Source organism: Euleptes europaea, chromosome 11 (genome assembly GCF_029931775.1).
Source record: "Euleptes europaea isolate rEulEur1 chromosome 11, rEulEur1.hap1, whole genome shotgun sequence".
Lineage (NCBI taxonomy): Eukaryota > Metazoa > Chordata > Lepidosauria > Squamata > Sphaerodactylidae > Euleptes > Euleptes europaea.
In genome coordinates this window covers 36,838,719-36,857,526 of record NC_079322.1, presented here as the reverse complement: position 1 = coordinate 36,857,526, position 18,808 = coordinate 36,838,719, and the positions used below count along the sequence as shown (strand labels likewise).

Below are 18,808 nucleotides of genomic sequence, written 5' to 3'. Positions count from 1 at the left end.
TTTTAATAACTCCAAAGTGCTATAAACATTTGAATGTAGCAAATCCATGTCCTATATTTTGAATCATTAGCATTTTATGACCATCTTTGACGTTCCTGCAAACCCATTTAACTTAAAATATGTTTTACTCCTTTTTTTGTAGCTAAATTCAATTTGCAGACATTGGAGATGCAAATCAGTACGGCTGAATCTGGGTGACCATATTACCACCCCATATTATGATCATACCCTTTTCAGTTCTCGATGGGAAAAGTCAGCAGCAAATATGCAGAGATTCAAGACGTGCAATTTCTTTCTCTTTCTCTGCCATTTGTTGCCAACCACTGTGTGGCCCATGCTTACGGTAACTCTGAATAGCTGTATATAATGATTGTATGCAATTTTATCTTTATAAATTATGTTTCTAGCATATATACAATATATCTCTTTAGATCTCCAATAGATCATTTTTAAAGCCTCACAGTGAACACAAGCCCTTAAGAAGTTGTTTCATAAAGGCCAGTTGTGGGGTTTAGGGTCCAAAGGTGCTCCCACACAAAGACTGTGTGGCTCTCTTATAATACCTATCCTCATATATATTTAAATTAGAGCATCTCAGTAGCAATTTATATCATTCCTTCCTACCACAACCCCTATAAGAAAATATTCCTACTTCTGGCTTGTAATGCTTCCACAGGTGTGGTATAATAGCAAAGTATTTCATATGTGTATTTCTTGGCTCTGTTTGAACAAATATTTTCCCTACCTGCTGAAAAATATAGTATTTGCCATTTGATATATAGTAGCTTTGTAAGGCATAACCATTCTACAGATGTTACATTTAAATCGGCTTACCAGTCATTTCCACTTCCCAGGGAATCCAAGTGAGGTGAGGGAATAAGTTCTAACAGGAAATGTTTAGCACCTCACCAAATTCCATTACCCAGAATTCCTTGAGGGAAGCCATGACAAAGAGGCAAAAATCAGCAGCTAGAAAGATGACGGGGCAGGCAAGAATCAACGGCCATCACTGAGCAGCAACCAAGGGGAAAAGTCAGACATCACTCTTACCAATGGGCATAGCTGGAAAGCAAAAAAGGGGAAAGGTATGTACAGATGTGTAGCAACCTGCACAGACCAATAAGATAATTTATCCAAGGCCATTAAAGTCACTTGCTGGTCAGTTAGCAGCAATGTGCTTAAATGGGTCTGATCTCACTGCACCACAACACAATGCCCACCGGTAAGAGTGTAAGATGCCCCTTCCCTAGTGCCTCTGAACCAATGGCTGATTCCTTCCTGACCTATTGGCTTTCTGGCTGCAGCTAATAAAACCAATATAAGTCTCTGGTATATTATCACTTTGTTATCTGCATATATTCTATCATTGTACTGATCAAGATTCCAGTTTGTCCTGGACACAATCCTGATAAACACAGGGGGGGAAACCACATTTGGGAGCTTTTCACTTCTTTTCCGAACAGCAGGGGCCCCCTCCCTTTGCAAAATGCTTTGAAAATCAGGGGAGTTTAAGGTTGCCAGCTCCAGTTAGGGAAATTCCTGGAGATTTTGGGGGCAGAGCCTGAGGAGGGTAGAGTTTGGCGAGCGGAGGGACTTCAATGCCATAGAGTCCAATTGCCGAAGCGGCCATTTTCTCCAGGTGAACAGACCTCTATTGGCTGGAGATCAGTTGTAAAAGCCAGAGATCTCCAGCCACCGCCTGGAGGTTGGCAACCCTAGGAGAGTTTAACAAGCTCATTGTTGTGAACCAAGTGGGGCAGGGGAAGGGGGCGTGGCTACTGCTTGGAAAGAAACGAAAAAGCCTTCCTGCAGAAGCTCTCGATTCTGGCTGCAAGGCATCTCCTTCCACGCTGGCATTGCTTGCAATGCAGTCATTGGGATCAGTTTGGTAACTAGGCCCGCCATCACTGTGGCAACTTACCAAGGGGAGAAAATGCACTTTTACCGTCTCAGCTCACAAACCTAGTGGCACAGATAGAGACACAATACTAGTGCTTTAACAAGACATCTATTGTATCTACTTTTACTCTGATAAATACTCAGGAAATGCTGACTTGGCAGGAGCCTCGTTAAGAGTACAACTATTCACAGTGTTTCTGTTTTTGTTTTGCTTTTATTCTACAGAATTAAGTATTTTATGTACATTGGAACCAGTTAATGCCCTTTAGACAATTCTGTAAAGTTGTTTCATAAGCAGGAAAGACATTGCGGGGGGGGGGGGATGCGTGCTAAAAAGCACAGTCAAAATGACCTCATACCTTTTTAAATAGATATATATATAGCTATGAATCAACATTTGTAGCATCACTTTTTTTAAATGGTCGAAGTTCAAGAGAAATGCTTCCTTCTGGAGAAAATACTGCCTCTTCCTCTCTTTAGAATTTGTTCAGTTCTCTATCAAAAGTCCTAGCTCTTCATTTATATCTATATATATATATTACATTAAACTATAAATAAACACTGCATAGTTCATTGTTCTTGTTTTGCTTTTGCTCTGAAAAATTATTGCAGTACAATTAATCCCTTTGTGGAGTTCAGTAAGGAGCAAAGAGCACGGGAGTGTGGGTGGTCCGTATAGGCCCCGGGGCCGGTTGGAGAAGTGCCGGAGGAAGGGCTGAAGTCTGAAAGAGGGTGGCTGGTGGGGCTGTTCGAAGACTGAAAGGGGAATTGACAGCCACGGCGGCAGCCGCTGCGGCAGCTGCGAGAGGATTTGGTAGGATGCGTGGAGCCATTGGTTTGGTAGGTTCCTTTGAAAATACTAATTTTACCTGGGGGAAGAAGAGGAAAAAGAAGAGCTATTAGTGGTTCATCTTATCCACATTTAAGGCAGCTTTATCTTCGGGTTTCCAGCTCTGGGTTGTGAAATTTCTGGAGATTTAGGGGTGGAGCTTGGGGAGGGCAGGGTTCAAGGAAGGGAGAAACCTCAGCAGGGATGCGATGCCGTACAGTTCACCCTCCAAAACAGCCATTTGCACTCAGGGAACTGATCTCTGTATGGAGGTCAGATGTAATTTTGGGAGACCTCCAGGCCCAACCCTGAGGTTGGCAACCCTAGATATGCATAGAAAATACATAAAATAGTTGTGTGCCATTACTGGCAGATCAAAAAGAAAATATAGAAAGAGGTGAGTGGAGGCAGGAGCTTAAAGTATCTCCTCTGCTAATCATGGAAAGCTGCCCAGTTTTTCATGCTGGGCAAAATGGGGCATGATGTTTTGTGGGTAGAGGGCTCTGTTGGTTCTTTTTAAAACCTCCAAGGTTTTTTGTTCCTCAAAATAATAATAACCTCCACAGCTTTCTTGTTATCAGGCCTACCAAGTAATAGCTCACTGTTTGAACAGATAGCTATCGTTACTTCTGTTACTAAATAATTCTAAGCAGAGTTGCACCCTTCTAAACCCATTGACTTTAGTGGTGTCTCCTTGGGATTGTACTAGGATTCCCAACATCCAGGTAGTAGCTGGAGATCTCCTGCTATTACAATTGATCTCCAGTCAATAGAGATCAGTTCACCTGGAGAAAATGGCGAATTTGGCAGTTGGACTCAATGGCATTGAAGTCCCTTCCCTTCCCTCCCCAAACCCCACCCACCTCAGGCGGCCACAAAAACCTCCTGCCGAAGGTGAAGAAGGACCTAGCAACCCTAGATTGTACTGTGAATCACCTCCTTATTGGTTATGCTAGGATTACATCCTTCCACCAAAAACTTTAGCTTTTGGCTTCATCACATTAGATGAGAGTGAGAGGTACAGGCTGAGGATATAGCAGGAAAGTACCACCAACCCAGAGCTGGCAACCCTATGAACAGGACACACTCCTCAAGCTTCACCCCCAAAATCTCCAGATAATTCCCACCTTGGAGATGGCAACCCTACAAGAAAGGCACATAACCAGAATTATTCTCAAATCCAGATTCTGTGCATGTGAATACAAATTCCCACACTTCCATTCTGTTTCCCAACAATATAACATAAAAGGCCTAGTCATAGTCCAATCCTATGCATGTTGACTCGGAAGTAAGTCCAACTGAATTCACTAGGACTTACTGTCAACTGCACATGGGACTACAGACCTAATCGAATATTATGAAAACTGTTTCCTTACCCCGAGAGGGTGTGTTCCCTTCTGGAGTTTGTTGTAGGGGCTGTATTTGGGTTTCGGGGGCTTCCCAGCAGCTCTGTCTTTGTGCCTTCTACTGCTTATGTGCTGTTTGAAAGGCAAGTATAGCTTTATTATTACTGCTATTATTATAGACATGAATTGCTTCAGCATTGAACACATCTGGTTACCCTAAAAATGTGTTTGATACCAGTACAGTACTTCTTATCCAAAATAGTACATCTATTTCAGTTACAAGTGTCCTACAGCAATCTTGCATTCATGAGGAGTCCCTCACTCTCCCCCATAATACACATCATAAACATTGTGCCGACTTATCTGCAGTGATGTGGGCTTATGCTGCAGTTTTACTATTGACAGAAAGCAGTTTAAGGTCCTGTAAAAAGTCTCAGTGGGAGACCACCCTGGAACCCAGGTAAGTTCTTCTAAGTTCTTTGGAGGAAGAACCGGATAGAAGCATAATAAGAAACTGAAGGCATGCCTTCCCGTGTCCTCCAAGCCTAACTAGGATGGCCAGATGGAAAGCAAGGCAGAGGTCTTTTACCTTTAACATTTGTGTAGAAGAGACAATTTTGGTATGTGTAGCTTTTCTACAGTCCTGCAAGGAAAACTGCACCAGCCTGCATGCCCTTTTCTACCCAACTGTAAAAGACACAAGTGCTCAATTTCCCCCTTTTGCATCTGATCTCCTCCATTCACTTGGACAGGTACATCCCATCATATTCACTTACGCAGGGTTCAGGACTGGGCTGTTAACCATCTTGATTTCTTTGCTATTGGGTTTTATTGGCAGGATTTCCCCTCCCCTGAAAGAAAAAGTGACTGTCTGGCAGATGCTTTAAAATGGCCTTTTGTGGAAACAACCGTATGGTAATTTGTCTGCAGCAACAGCAACCTGCAACCACAAACCCACAAACCAGAGAGCTTATCAGAGGTGTTTAATTCTTAGAAGGCTCATACATGTGATCCGCCACACCTCCTTATATTGCTCCTCAAGGTAGAGGCCTCTGTGGAGCAACCATTTTATGCTGTCCAGGTAACATACTGATGGGCATTGAAAGAATTGCTCCCCAAGCCGGGCACATAATGCTAAGCATTTCAATAGCATGTTTTCAAGCATTCAAAACACATCCGTTCGGTTGCCTTCTTAATTTATTTTAATGGTAAGCTGCCTCAAGAAATCTCCTAAATAAATACATACGTACATATCTTAACAGTTATAGGGCTGTTGCCTTATGAAGTTGGCCTATATTATTATACCAATATTAAAGAAGCTAAAAATAGTGGCTGAACTTCAACTTCAAAAGAGACCCCACAATAATTGTTGCAGAGAGTTTTTCTTAACAAGCTTGCAAGTAGACTTGTGCAGCCCCAATAAATAGTAGTGGAAACTATGATGTGTTCTATGTGAACTTCAGAGTCATTTACACTTAACAGCCTGTATAGAATAGTGGTTAGGGTACTGGACAGAGACTTGGGCGGTCACGTTCAAATACCTGAAGCTCAGGGTAGGCTCAGGCCAGCCATTCTCTGTCAGCTCAATCTAATGCACGGGGTTCTGGGGAGGATAAAATGGCCAAGGAGTGACCATCACCCTGATCACCTTCGAGGAAATCACAGTTTGCCAGCTGCATTTATCAGAAATAATTCTTTCACCACATACAGGAACAGAAAGATGAGGGGAAGAAAATGGGCTGTGTGAATAAATCTGAAGCCCAAGTTCACATACCTGGTTAGCTATAGGGTTGCCAGGTGCTTGTTAATTTACAGGCCTGCCCACCGCCTCTCAGCTGGTTGGAAGGGGAAATAGGCCAGCAAAAGGGTGGCACAATAATGACCCTTCCGAGGTAAACCCGGAAGCGACAGGGATGCTCTAGCACATCCCTCAAAAACTATAGAAACTATAAAATTTTTGGAGGAATATGCTAGTGTGTCCCCATCACGTCCAGGTTTGATGGGGACATGTCTCCAAAAACTCTATGCTTTCCACAGAGTTTTTTAGGGATGTGCTAGAGCATCGCCGTTACTTCCAGGTTTACCCCAGAAGGGACATTGTTCCATGTGTGCACTGTGCACTTGCAAATCCCCCCTCCCCACCAATTCTCCTGCCAATGGAAAGGGGGGACCTGGCAACCCTAGTTAGTTATAATGTCTGAACTGTGGTCTAGAGAAATAAAGGGTCTGATATTTGAACTGCGGGCTTTCCTGGACTTCACAGGTCACATTATTAGCCTCTATGCACATAAAAGCAATTTCTCACAGAGAAATGTAAAGTCATATAGTAACTGTTCACTGGTTATAGTCTTCTGATATTTCCTTGACAATATTATTTTTACCATGTAGAAAATTCAGCACATTGAGTTTCTGCCAAACTTTAGAGTAAATTCCTTTTGCAAGATTTGTTAAAGCATTGTTATTTCAGAACACAGGTTGCTGTTCTTTCACAAAAGAACAAACCATTGTCTTGCCCATTTTCTTGTAAGACAGGTCTCCTCCGTAGTTTTAAAATCCCTTGATGTTCATCATTCCACAAAATACATAAAGATACTATTTTTCAGAAAAAAATGGATTAGTTCATCTGAGGAGAATGACTGTCACTACACAACTTATTCAATTTGGAGGTGATGCTTCCCAAGTACAGAGAAGAATTGATTTTTTAAAACAACTCACATTCCTCAGAACACATATCTTCTGAAAAATTTTGTACTGAAGAGTAAATAAAATGACAGACTTTATGAAATACATTGTCATAGCATGTAACTAAAAAAAAAAAAGTTCTGTGTTCCAACAACAGATATGAGAAAATATGCCTGGTGGGTTGAAAATGAATCTAGAAAACAAAAGCATCACTATAAAATGAAGAACTGGACAGAAGAATCATGACAGAATCAAAGGGCCAATTCACACATAACCAAAGCAACCCTAACTCAGTTACTTCAAAAGAACCTGGTGTGGGGTTGCCATTGACTCACAGCCAGGCTATACGTGAAGGAAAGGGCCACTTGTGCAAACCATCAGCTTCTCCATGGGGCTGCTGCTTATGCAAATACTATAATCACTGTAATAGTGGGAAAAATTCTTTCCAGGTCACTGCTGTGGCATTTGAAGAAACTGTGGACTAATAGCTCATATAGAGTCACATGTTCCTACAAACCATGATTTGACACAACCTGGTCAGCAACTTGACAGTGGCTCCCACACATTCCTAAAGCATGGTTGCTGCCATGATAGGTATAATCTAGCCCATATTAATGATCCTTGAATGTTAGGAAAGTGTGAGCAGCCAGAAACCCTTAGTCTCCACTGGTAGTACCTGTTTAAGTTGTGTCTCAGAATTTACATGCACATCGCAGATTTCACAGTGAAATGTTTTGTTCTGAAGTCCCGTGTTTCCTTTATTAATGGGTCCTTTGCCTTTGACACCTGCCCGGGGAAAGGCTTTGATGGTTCCACTTCCATTTCGTGCTTCCAACATAGTTTTGTGCTTTGTGCCTGAAGATATTAGACATGGGAAAGAAAAGCCATTTTAACAAGTTATGTAATGTTCCTTCTTCTCTCTTGCTACACCTTCAGTTTTGTCCCTGGATCTCAGGCTCCATGACAGTAACGAAGTAATACTTATGTTTCACTACCTCACATTTAATTATTATATGATGACAAATGTGTGCTTTGAAGGAAGGTGGCATCAATATGTAGTGGCATGGTAAGGGAGGCCTGAGGTGGATGCCTTGTTTTTAGGGCCTCCTGCTGCTGCTAATGAAACATGTGGCCACTGAAAGAGAAAACCATGATAGATCTTTAAGACGTGGGTTTGAGTCCTAATCTGGAGAACCAGGTTTGATTCCCCACTCCTCCACATGAGCGGCGGACGCTAATCTGGCAAACTGGGTTGGTTTCACCACTTCTACACATGAAGCCAGCTGGGTAATCTTGGGCTAGTCACAGTTCTCTTAGAGCTCTCTCAGCCCCACCTACCTCAAAGGGTGTCTGTTGTGGGGATGGGAAAGGAAGGTGATTTTAAGCTGATGATTCTTCCTTAAATGGTAAGGTAAGTCAGCATATAAAAACCAACTCTTCTTCTTCTACTACTGTCACGACTGGCCGCCCTCTCCAGAGCTCCAGTTGTGTTGTAACGTAACCGAGTCAGGTCAAATAACCCAAACCACCTTTTAAATGAAAAGGTTTATTTAAGAGTTTAAAAGAAAATAATTAAAATGCGAGTACAGTAATCTTAAAGACACACTGGCAAAGAAAATAACAAAGTCTTGCTGGTTATACTTACAACTCTACTACATAGCTGAAGTTCCTTACTCTTAAGCTAAGCTGGTTCAGGCCTTAGTTTCTTGCATTGCGGCATTGCTGTATCTGAGCAGAGTAATGTGCCAAAGCAGTTCAGGTGATAATGATAGATAGTAGTTAGTATAGCATAAGCATGGCTAAACTTATGGCAATCTGAATCCCAGTCAGATGACCCCTGACTTCCAATCAGGAACAGTAATTCTCAGAAACCTCTAGATGGTTCTGGCCGGTTCAAGCTGGATTGGGTTCAGGAGTGAAGAGTGAAGTCATTCCCCCCTCCCAATTTCTCACAGATGAAAACCATCTCCCAATTAGGCTGGTATGCTGGTTCGGCCTTGCACAGCCTTATCTGCTTGGCAACATCTTGCAGGTGCACCTTGTTTCTCATGGGCTCTACTTGGCCTCTACAATTATAACAACGGTTTTCTAAGCATTCAAAATGGAAAATAGTGATGCTAAGCAAAAGTTGACACTAAATGGCTTTTCCTGCCTTCACACGCCCCCCTTTAAGAGTTAGGCTCATTAACCAATGTTAATGTGACAACTCCACAAAACAACATCATTGATACATTGCCATCCTGTAAAGCTACTACTGCAACTAGCAATCATACATGCTTGAGATAGATACTGATAGCAGCACTTTGAAACAAATTAATAAGCAATGCAATAATACACAGAAAAAGCATCAGAAACTGGAGAACTGACAATTTACTCTCCACAACGACTTAGAGCATCTGCCACCACATTATTCTTCCCCTTAATGTGTGAGATGTTAAACTGAAAATCTTGTAGGCTTAAAGCCCATCTCAGGATTCTAGCATTGTTACCTTTCATCTTATTCAAAAAAGCAAGCGGATTATGATCTGTTTGAATGAAAAATTTGTTACCCATTAAGTATGGACGCAACTTATTGACTGCCCACACCACTGCAAGAGCTTCTTTTTCAGGAACTGAATAAGCCCGTTCCCGCTCTAGAAGTTTTCTGCTTAAATAGGCCACTGGGTGTAACTCGTGGTTTTCATCCATCTGCGCCAAAATTGCACCTAGGCCTCTGTCACAGGCATCTGTCTGCAGATAAAATGATTGACTGTAATCTGGTGCTCTGAGCACAGGAGCTTGCACCAGCTTCTGCTTGATTTGATCAAAAGCTAACTGACACTCAGGTGTCCATTGAACCTTAATAGGTGCTTTCTTTTTACACAGGTCAGTGAGAGGTGCAGCGAGTTCAGAGAACCCCTGGACAAATTTTCTGTAAAAATTAACCATGCCTAAAAACCTTTGAACACCCTTCTTAGTAATGGGTACAGGCCATTCTGCAATACTGGCCACCTTAGCCTCCAAAGGTTTGATTTCATTTTCTCCCACACTATGCCCGAGAAAAGTAACCTCATTTTTTCCAAACTGACATTTTTCTGCTCTAACTGTTAGACCTGCATCATGCATTCTTTGCAAAACCTCCCTCAAATGCTGAAGGTGCTCTTCCCAAGTGGAAGACATGATAGAAATGTCATCTTGGTATGCACAGGCAAACGGCAGACCCTCCAGGACTCGATCCATCAGTCTCTGGAAAGTCTTACTGGCTCCATTTAATCCAAACGGCATGCGCGTAAACTGGAAATGTCCTGCATGACAAACAAATGCGGTTTTCTCTGAAGCTTCAGGTGTCAAGGGAACTTGATAATAGCCACGCAAACAATCAAGGGTAGAGATGTACTTTGAATTGGCCAAACGTTGCACTAATTCATCAACTCTTGGAGTAGGATAAGGATCCAATTCAGTGATGTCATTGAGCTTTCTATAATCAATGCACAGTCTATATTCAGGTGGATCATCCTCTGCCAATTTTTTCTTTTGCACAAGCACAGTAGGAGCTCCCCATCTACTGGTAGATTTCTTTATAATTCCCCATTCTAACATTTGTTGAACTTCAGTCTCTACGACTTCTTTCATGGCTCCATTGACAGAATAAGGTCTGGTTTGAATTGACTTACTATTGCCGGTGTCAATATGATGAGAAATGACATGAGTCTTGCCTGGTACTTCAGAAAACAAAGGCTGAAAACACTCCAAAACTTCCTGCAACTCTTGCTGCTGTTTAACTGTCAGGTTTTCAGAAAATTGCACTTCCTGCAAACTGTTTTGACCCTCTGGAGCAGTCTCAGGAATTTCACAATTCTCTTCTTGAACCGCTGTAAGGGGGAACACCACACTAGCTCTTTCTCTGTACAATTTCAAACGGTTTGCATGAAACACAGTAGGTTTTTTATCAGAGTCCACTTCTTTGATAAGATAATTATCATGAGACATCACTTGTAAAACTTCAAAAGGACCTGACCAAGCCACTGCCAGCTTAGTAACATGCTCTGGGTTCAAAACAAGAACTTTGTCTCCGACCACAAAAGATCTATGTCTAGCATGCTCATCATGATACACCTTTTGCTTTCTCTGAGCCTCCTCCAAGTTCAGACTAGCAGCTTCTCTGACTCTGTCCAAAGTGCTCCTTAAGTTGCTCAAGTACTCCACAACATTCTTTGGACACTTTTCAGACAGCACTCCTTCCCAATCTGCCTTGAGGATCTCCAAAGGCCCTCTGATATTTTTACCGAACAGGAGTTCATTTGGGCTGTATTGTAAAGACTCTTGGGGAACATCTCTGTATGCACACATCAAATAAGGAACAGCCACGTCCCAATCTTTGTGCTCCTGAGCAAAACATTTTAGCATCTTGCCCAAAGTCTGGATCATTCTTTCAGTTAGTCCATTAGCTGACTGATGGTAAGCTATCACAGGGACATGCTTTATATCTGCCATTTCACACACTTTTGCCATTAGCTTAGACATCAGGTTAGAACCACGGTCGGTAATTATAGTCTTAGGAAAACCAAATACTGAAGCAAAGTCCAGAATGCTTTTAGCCACTGACTGCGCAGTGATATTACTGAGTGGGTATGCGACAGGAAACCTTGTTGCATGATCTACAATGACAACAATATATTGTTTACCTGACCTTGACTTTGGAAGTGGTCCCAGCAAATCCAATCCGACAGTATGGAAAGCTTCTTTGATGACTGGGTAAGGATGTAACTCAGCCTTGGTCTTGTCTTGAGGAAAACCCACACGTTGACAAGTATCACAAGTGCTCACATAGTCCTTCACTGATTTTGTAAGTCCATGCCAGTAGAAATTACGCTGAACCTTGGCTGTCGTCCTTTTGATTCCCAAGTGCCCTGCAAGTGGAATATCGTGTGCCACTCTCAGGATTTCTTCTCTGTACTTTCTGGGCACGACTAGAAGTTTCTCGGTGTCCCAGTCTTGAGAGCATCCTTTTGGAATTGTTTCTTTGTATAACAGTCCATTAAGCCACACAAAACGACTTGGGTTGTCAACTGACAAAGGTTGAGAAGTGTTAGCTTGCTCTCTGCAACTCTGCAAAGTTTCACAGACCAATTGGGCCTCTCTAAAATCAGAAGCTGAACTTGAGAGAATAACTTTCTCTTCATTAAACTCAGCAGAAGGAAAGGTTTCAGGCTTTGTAGCTGCAGGTTGCTGCTCAGGCTGTTCTAGCCCCCCCTCTGATGGCGAGAGAGAGAGTGCACTCCCCTTGCTACTCTCATCCTCCCCGTCTCCAGGGCTGGAGATTGCATCTGCAGTTTCACTCTCCTGAATCCCCTCTAGCTGTTTCTTTTGCTGCCTGGTTTGCACAGGGTTCATTTGGGCACATTGATAGAGCAAGTCAGACCCAATTATAAATGGTTGGTCTCCCTTACTATGGACAAGGCATAGCTTTTCTCCAGACCAGCCTCCAAACTGTAAGTGAACTTTCACTAGAGGCATTTGCTTTACAGCACTCTCAAAAGCTTCAACCTTCAAAATACCACATGGAATAGAATCACAGTCATTGAGTAACTTACAATGCACGCTGGAAACATCAGCGCCCGTGTCCCGTGTTCCTTTTACTACGTGGCGGTGATTTATGATGATCTCCTCTTCTCTCATCTGTTTAACCCAGGCTCGCTGATGAGGTGAAATTAACTCCTTAGAGTCCAGAATCCTCAGCTTCCCCACAGTAGCTGTAAAGCCCATCTTAGCTGCTGTGTGTTCACCTTCTTGAGTGTTAGCTGGTTGCTTTTGAGTTTCTTTTCGATTAGCCACAGCCCCTCTCGGCCAATCTTGTGGAACAGGGTGCCTTCGAACGATCTGCTCTGGATTTATTTCCGGAACATACTCAGCCTCCCAGTTCTCTGTAGTCTGTGGTTGTGCTTCAGCGTTAGAGACTTCTCCTCCAATACATTGGACTTTAGCTGAAGAAGCTTGCTTGTTCTTCCAAATAACACAGTCCTTTTTAATATGTCCTTGTTTTCCACAATGAAAGCATCCAGATGTAGCTGCTGGTGTAGAAGTGGCTTTGGGCTTGTCTATCCGCTGGGCAGGATCTTTGACTGGGGTGGCCCGGTTGCCAGAACTCGACTCCCGGTTCACCTCTGGTCTTCTTGTCCCTGCTTCTTTCCCACGGAATGGTGTAGCCCCATGCCTCTCATGTCCAAGCCGAAGGAGAGATTTATGAGCCTCCTTCCGCCCCGCAAGTATCTGGTCAGCAAAAGCAGCCATCTCCACAACATTTTTAGGATTCCTTGCTTGAATCAAAGCATGCAGCTCTTCAGTTATAGACTGCCCAAATTGCTCTCTTACCAAAAGGGCGATGACATCATCCACAGAACGAATATCAGCTGCAACAAATCACTGCTCAATATTCTGGAACAGCCGGTATACAAAGTCAGTAAGAGTCTCTTTACCTTTGGGTGCTGCCTTCCTCAGCCGCACTCGAAGTTGCTCTGCTGTCAGGGAGAAACGCTGGATTGCCCTTTCTTTAAAGAGTTCATAGTCTTGAACTTCATCAGGACTTAACTGGGTGAGTAACTTTGCCAACTCTCCCGAGGTGTTAGTCCACAAAACTTGCATGTAACATTCCTTTGGCACTTTGAGACTTGCACAGGCTCTCTCAAACAGCGTTAAATAAGTCACAACACAGTCATTTTCCTTGTAGCTCGGTAAATCCTTACACGACCACTTAGGTGCTTGCTGCTGGACCCTTTGAGAATTTGCACTCTGCGCTTGTAAATATCCAAACATGTTCTTCTGGTAATCCATAAAGCCTTTGATGAATTCAGAGAAACCTGCGGGCTGACCTTTAGGCTCTTCACCTTTGCTGTTAGGCTTGTCACCTCCGTTGTCCCCTGGGCTGCCTCCTTTGCCGTCTCTGTCCCAATTCCTGGAACTCGGCCCTCCGGCTGCTCCTTGGACATCTGGTAACGACCCCTGCAATGGCCTCTGGTCATCGTCATCTGCATAGTCCCTATCCGTTCCAGCATCGGAACTGCTAGAGGTATCTCTGCAACATTGCTCTGTAGTTGCCCGGTGCCTTGAGCGAAGCTTCCCTTCGACCCGAGGGTTCATGCCGCCCATAAATCCTTCCTCAAACTGCAGGAGATTAGGCTCTGTATCTCCAAGCACAGTCACTTCAATTTCTGCCTGCTGCCTCCGCGGTACGGCTCCAGCTGATTTGTGCCACGGCTTGGTGCCTAACTCAAAACTCGCAGTACTCCTGAACGACATCCTGACTGCACAAAATAACAAACTGCCAGTGTTTTAAGAATTACTTTTGAGTAACTGGACCTGATCCCTTAAAGCTGCCACCATGTCACGACTGGCCGCCCTCTCCAGAGCTCCAGTTGTGTTGTAACGTAACCGAGTCAGGTCAAATAACCCAAACCACCTTTTAAATGAAAAGGTTTATTTAAGAGTTTAAAAGAAAATAATTAAAATGCAAGTACAGTAATCTTAAAGACACACTGGCAAAGAAAATAACAAAGTCTTGCTGGTTATACTTACAACTCTACTACATAGCTGAAGTTCCTTACTCTTAAGCTAAGCTGGTTCAGGCCTTAGTTTCTTGCATTGCGGCATTGCTGTATCTGAGCAGAGTAATGTGCCAAAGCAGTTCAGGTGATAATGATAGATAGTAGTTAGTATAGCATAAGCATGGCTAAACTTATGGCAATCTGAATCCCAGTCAGATGACCCCTGACTTCCAATCAGGAACAGTAATTCTCAGAAACCTCTAGATGGTTCTGGCCGGTTCAAGCTGGATTGGGTTCAGGAGTGAAGAGTGAAGTCATTCCCCCCTCCCAATTTCTCACAGATGAAAACCATCTCCCAATTAGGCTGGTATGCTGGTTCGGCCTTGCACAGCCTTATCTGCTTGGCAACATCTTGCAGGTGCACCTTGTTTCTCATGGGCTCTACTTGGCCTCTACAATTATAACAACGGTTTTCTAAGCATTCAAAATGGAAAATAGTGATGCTAAGCAAAAGTTGACACTAAATGGCTTTTCCTGCCTTCACAACTACTTCATAAAAAAGATTCTTGACAAAAGTGTATATGTCACATTAAGATTGCTTGTTCACAGTATTGTAGTCATGCACACTGATAACATGGGGGGGGAGAGGAAATGCATATGGATGGAAAGTTCTGAGAGCTGTAACGAATGCTCACATAGCACTACTGCCTGTGCAGCATTCAGAAATAAAAAAATGGAGCAATGGAAGATTCTCAATGCATCAGCTCCACTTCATGTAAGGAGAATTTTGGAAGTATTAGCACCTGGAGGTTTTCAAGAAAAAACAGTTGCCAGTGATGACTTAGACAGAGGACACTGCCTTAGATAATGGAAGTTGTCTAACTAGATGTCTAATCTCGACTAACGGCATTTTTTTTATATAAATATTTTTATTGATTTCTGATATTAAATGGGGATACAGGAAAGGAAAAAGGGTAAGGGAGATTATTAACAAAAGGAAAATACATGTTTTTACCCCCTTAACAGGATTCAAATAGTCAACGTTTTTTAACATGTCATACTTTGTCTCCTTTATTTTCATAACGTCTAAGTAAAATAAAAAAAAAGAAAAGAGCAGAAAAGAAAAAAAAAAGTTTATCGTTGTTTTATGGTTTGAATAAATTTGTAGAAACTGTGCCATTTGTCTTTATTTGAATTTTGGGTATCTGGTTGTAAAAGTTCTGTTAGATGCGCCATTGTTATGAATTCATATGCTTTATCAATCCAGAGTTCAATTTTTGGTATTTTTTCTCCACAGTGAGGCTAGGACTATTCTTGCCGCTGTTATTAGATATTTTAATATAATCTGATGATCTTTACTGCATTCGACTGGTACTTTACTTAGAAGAAAGAGTTTAGGGTCATATATAATAGGTTGGCCAAGTATAGTTTCTATATTCTTATGAATTTTTTCCCAAAATTTTTTGGACTGATGTACATGTCCACCAACAGTGATAAAAAGTGCCTCTAGCTTTCCCACACTTCCAACACAAGCCTGATGTTGAGCTGTTCATGTTCTGGATGTCGCTCGGCCTTATGTGCCACCTGTGTAACATTTTCAGCCAGTTTTCTTGAATTCCTTGGCATAGAGTAAATTTAAGATTTAACGGCATTTTTTTAAAATGACACCAATAACTCCTCTTTGTCTGAGATGTGACACTGAAGGAATGGCACTAACATTGGACAGTAACTACAAAAGTTATATCAAATGTACACTTAAGTCAATTAACTTTTTCACTTGATACCTGGGAAATGCAAAAACCAATTTGTCACCTATGAAAACTACCTATGAGTCCACTCATATCAGCTCATGATTCACCTTTCACATCCAACCTTGTAAATTACTGTTGATCTTGCTTCTGGGAATAAATGGAAGTATGCAAAAGAGTGCCATGATAAAGTCCAAGCTGTTGTATTCTTCCATAATGCAATATTTAGAAGCATTAAAATGGAAGTTTAAAGCAACTGATCACTTGCATGAAGTAAAATTCCTCCTTTTCTCTTTCATGGAGGACTTTTTGCATGCCATTTTTATTCTTTAATAGTTAATGAATTCCATGTAATTGCTGGTTTTCTGCCACCTCTACCCCCCCTCCCAGCTTCAAGCAGCCTAATCTATTCAGGGGAAGATAACTGCAGGCCTCTTGATTCAGGAAAGAAATTGCTATATCTCACCACTGTTGTGAGCCTCCAACTGTGAGGCGGAGTTGACGGCAACCTTGCATAGTGAACAGTAAAGGAGTCGCTTGGCCTTTTCTTCCTCCGTCTCTCCCGAAGAACACGTGTTGCTGATAGCGACTGTTGCGGGGAGCTTTTCAGCTTTAGAGGTGATCTCAGTTGTCATGTCGCTGCTTTTCCGAATTTCAACTGCTGTGGTTGTTGATATTGCTGGTGTCCCTGTTGTATTGTCTGCTTTATAGATTTTTTAAAAGAGACAGGGAAAAAATGAGTATTCTTTTCATACAGTGTAGAATTTGAAGACTGCAATGAGAATGTCGTGTTGGGCGAACAGAACAAATCTATGGCCAAAGCAATTTTATTTGGAGTCAATGAAAAAGACTTATAGCTTAAATCACACACTCAAGATCACACTCTTTTATTTTGTGATTAGGAATCTGAAAAAAAAGCCCTACCCCACTGAGTTGCAAAGTACCTCTACTTGGTCCGTTAACTGGAAGTCTTGCTGAGCACTATAGAGGATGGGAACAGTGTTTCTGTGGCTAGCCAAAAACAAATGCTGATATATGGTGACTATTTTGCTGCACTGCTGTGAGAGGACAGAGATGGTGTATCCAATCTGAACACAGTCAGTGACTCAGAGGGAAATATATTTTAAAATGCACTTTCGGAGGATGAGAGCTTTGTATTCTGATTATATTTTGTAATCAAGTTGTCCAAATAATCTAAAGTGGGAAATAGTGTCTCCCCTATATTTTACCCGATGACAACAAAATTGTACTTTGAATTAGCTCTCAATTCTAATTTAGTCACTGGACAACAGATCAGTAATGAGGCTGGACTGCAATAAGGTAGCAAGGAAACACAGAACCCGTGTCTCTGTTGCAGAAATATACCTTTGTGGAACAGACAGAACATGTTTTGTGCTGCGGAAAGCACATGCAGAAAGATTTTCCCCTGAAAAGGAGTTTTGTTGTAAAAGGCAAATGGTGCTGTATTGAGTTTAGGAAGACACTGATACACTGTAAATTTCCAGTGTGACCCACTAAGCTGAACACAGCCACACATTGTGGACTGTCAGTTGCTTGACCATGTGCTATCTTTGCAGTCCCTTATATACAGCACAAACTGGAGGGTTTTGACATGACTGGTGGTTTGCCATCAAGTTGTGTAGGAAAGCTGTACTCAGCTGAACTGAGATTGTTAAGAGAACAAGAAATAATTGCTAAACAAGTGGGGACCCACAAGGAACTTACGGGAGCAGCCATCCCATCCCCCACCTGTTTCCTCCCCTCTCTCCTACTTCTCTGCCTTTCACTCTTTCTCCATCCCCCCACCCCTTCTCTTACTCTCTCCATGCCTGTCATTATCTCTCTCTGCCCCCACCCCATCACTTTTTTCTACCCCCTACCCCATCACTCTCTATCTCTTTCTGTCCCTTACCCCAGTACTCTTTCTTTTTGTCCCTACCCCATCACTCTTTCTAACTGCCTCCTACCCCATCACTCTCTTCCTCTCTCTTGAGAGCCAGCGTGGTGCAGAGGTTAAGAGCGGCAGACACTAATCTGGAGAACCAGGTTTGATTCCCCACTCCTCCATATGAGCGGTGGACTCTAACCTGGTGAACCTGGTTTGTTTCCCCATTCCTACACATGAAGCCTTCTGGGTGACCTTGGGCTAATCATCATTCTCTCTGAACTCTCTCAGCCCTACCTATCTCACAAGGTGTCCGTTGTGGGAAGGTGCTTGAAAGCTGCTTTGAGACTCCTTAAAGAAAAGAGAAAAAGCGGGGTATAAAATCCAACTCATTCTCCCCCTCTGTCGTCATCTTCTTCCTCCTCTTCCTGCCTCCTCACCTCAGCACTCTCTCTTTCTGTTCCTTATCCCATCCCTCTCTTTCTCTCACATTCTGCCTCCTCACTGCATCTGAAAATCTATTTAAAACGATTTCCCCCAAATTTGATGAAAAATGTATACCTCCAGTTTATGGAAAATGTGAAATGTTCACTGGCTCATATTCACTATTATTAAAAATGTCTCATTACAACAGTCCCTCACCATCCCTATGCTTGTTCCCATTTATGCCTGCAAACAGATCATCAAGGCAAAAGAGCAAATTCTCTCCCTCCTATTAGTATCTGCCCTTGTGTGGCACTGGATTTGGATTCTAGTTTTTGCAATTGGCTTCATGATGGATCTTGTGAACTGTTGTTTTTACAGCATCTAATAGACTCTTTGCATCTGTAGAATTAACTCCATAATGAAAAGGATCTCAGTTACTTATGCTTTTTAAATTAGCTTGAATGAAGCTTTCA

The 18,808-nt window shown here is 42.4% G+C and overlaps 1 protein-coding gene across 6 annotated transcripts in view; it reads right to left on the bottom strand.

Moving 5' to 3' along the window:
* Nucleotides 1-2,310: 2,310 nt before the first annotated feature.
* Nucleotides 2,311-18,808, bottom strand: part of ZNF385D (zinc finger protein 385D) — a 412,248-nt gene continuing 395,750 nt past the window's right edge. For 5 of the 6 annotated variants that reach the window (XM_056857457.1, XM_056857458.1, XM_056857459.1 and 2 more), the window contains 4 exons: nt 16,491-16,727; nt 7,433-7,611; nt 4,105-4,206; nt 2,443-2,768 (listed from right to left, as the gene is read on the bottom strand). In XM_056857457.1, the coding sequence (XP_056713435.1) occupies nt 2,535-2,768; nt 4,105-4,206; nt 7,433-7,611; nt 16,491-16,727 (752 nt within the window). In that variant the 3' untranslated portion in view covers nt 2,443-2,534. Of the gene's footprint in view, nt 2,393-2,442; nt 2,769-4,104; nt 4,207-7,432; nt 7,612-16,490; nt 16,728-18,808 lie in introns of those variants that run through there. The other variant, XR_008933693.1, reaches the window with a different exon arrangement.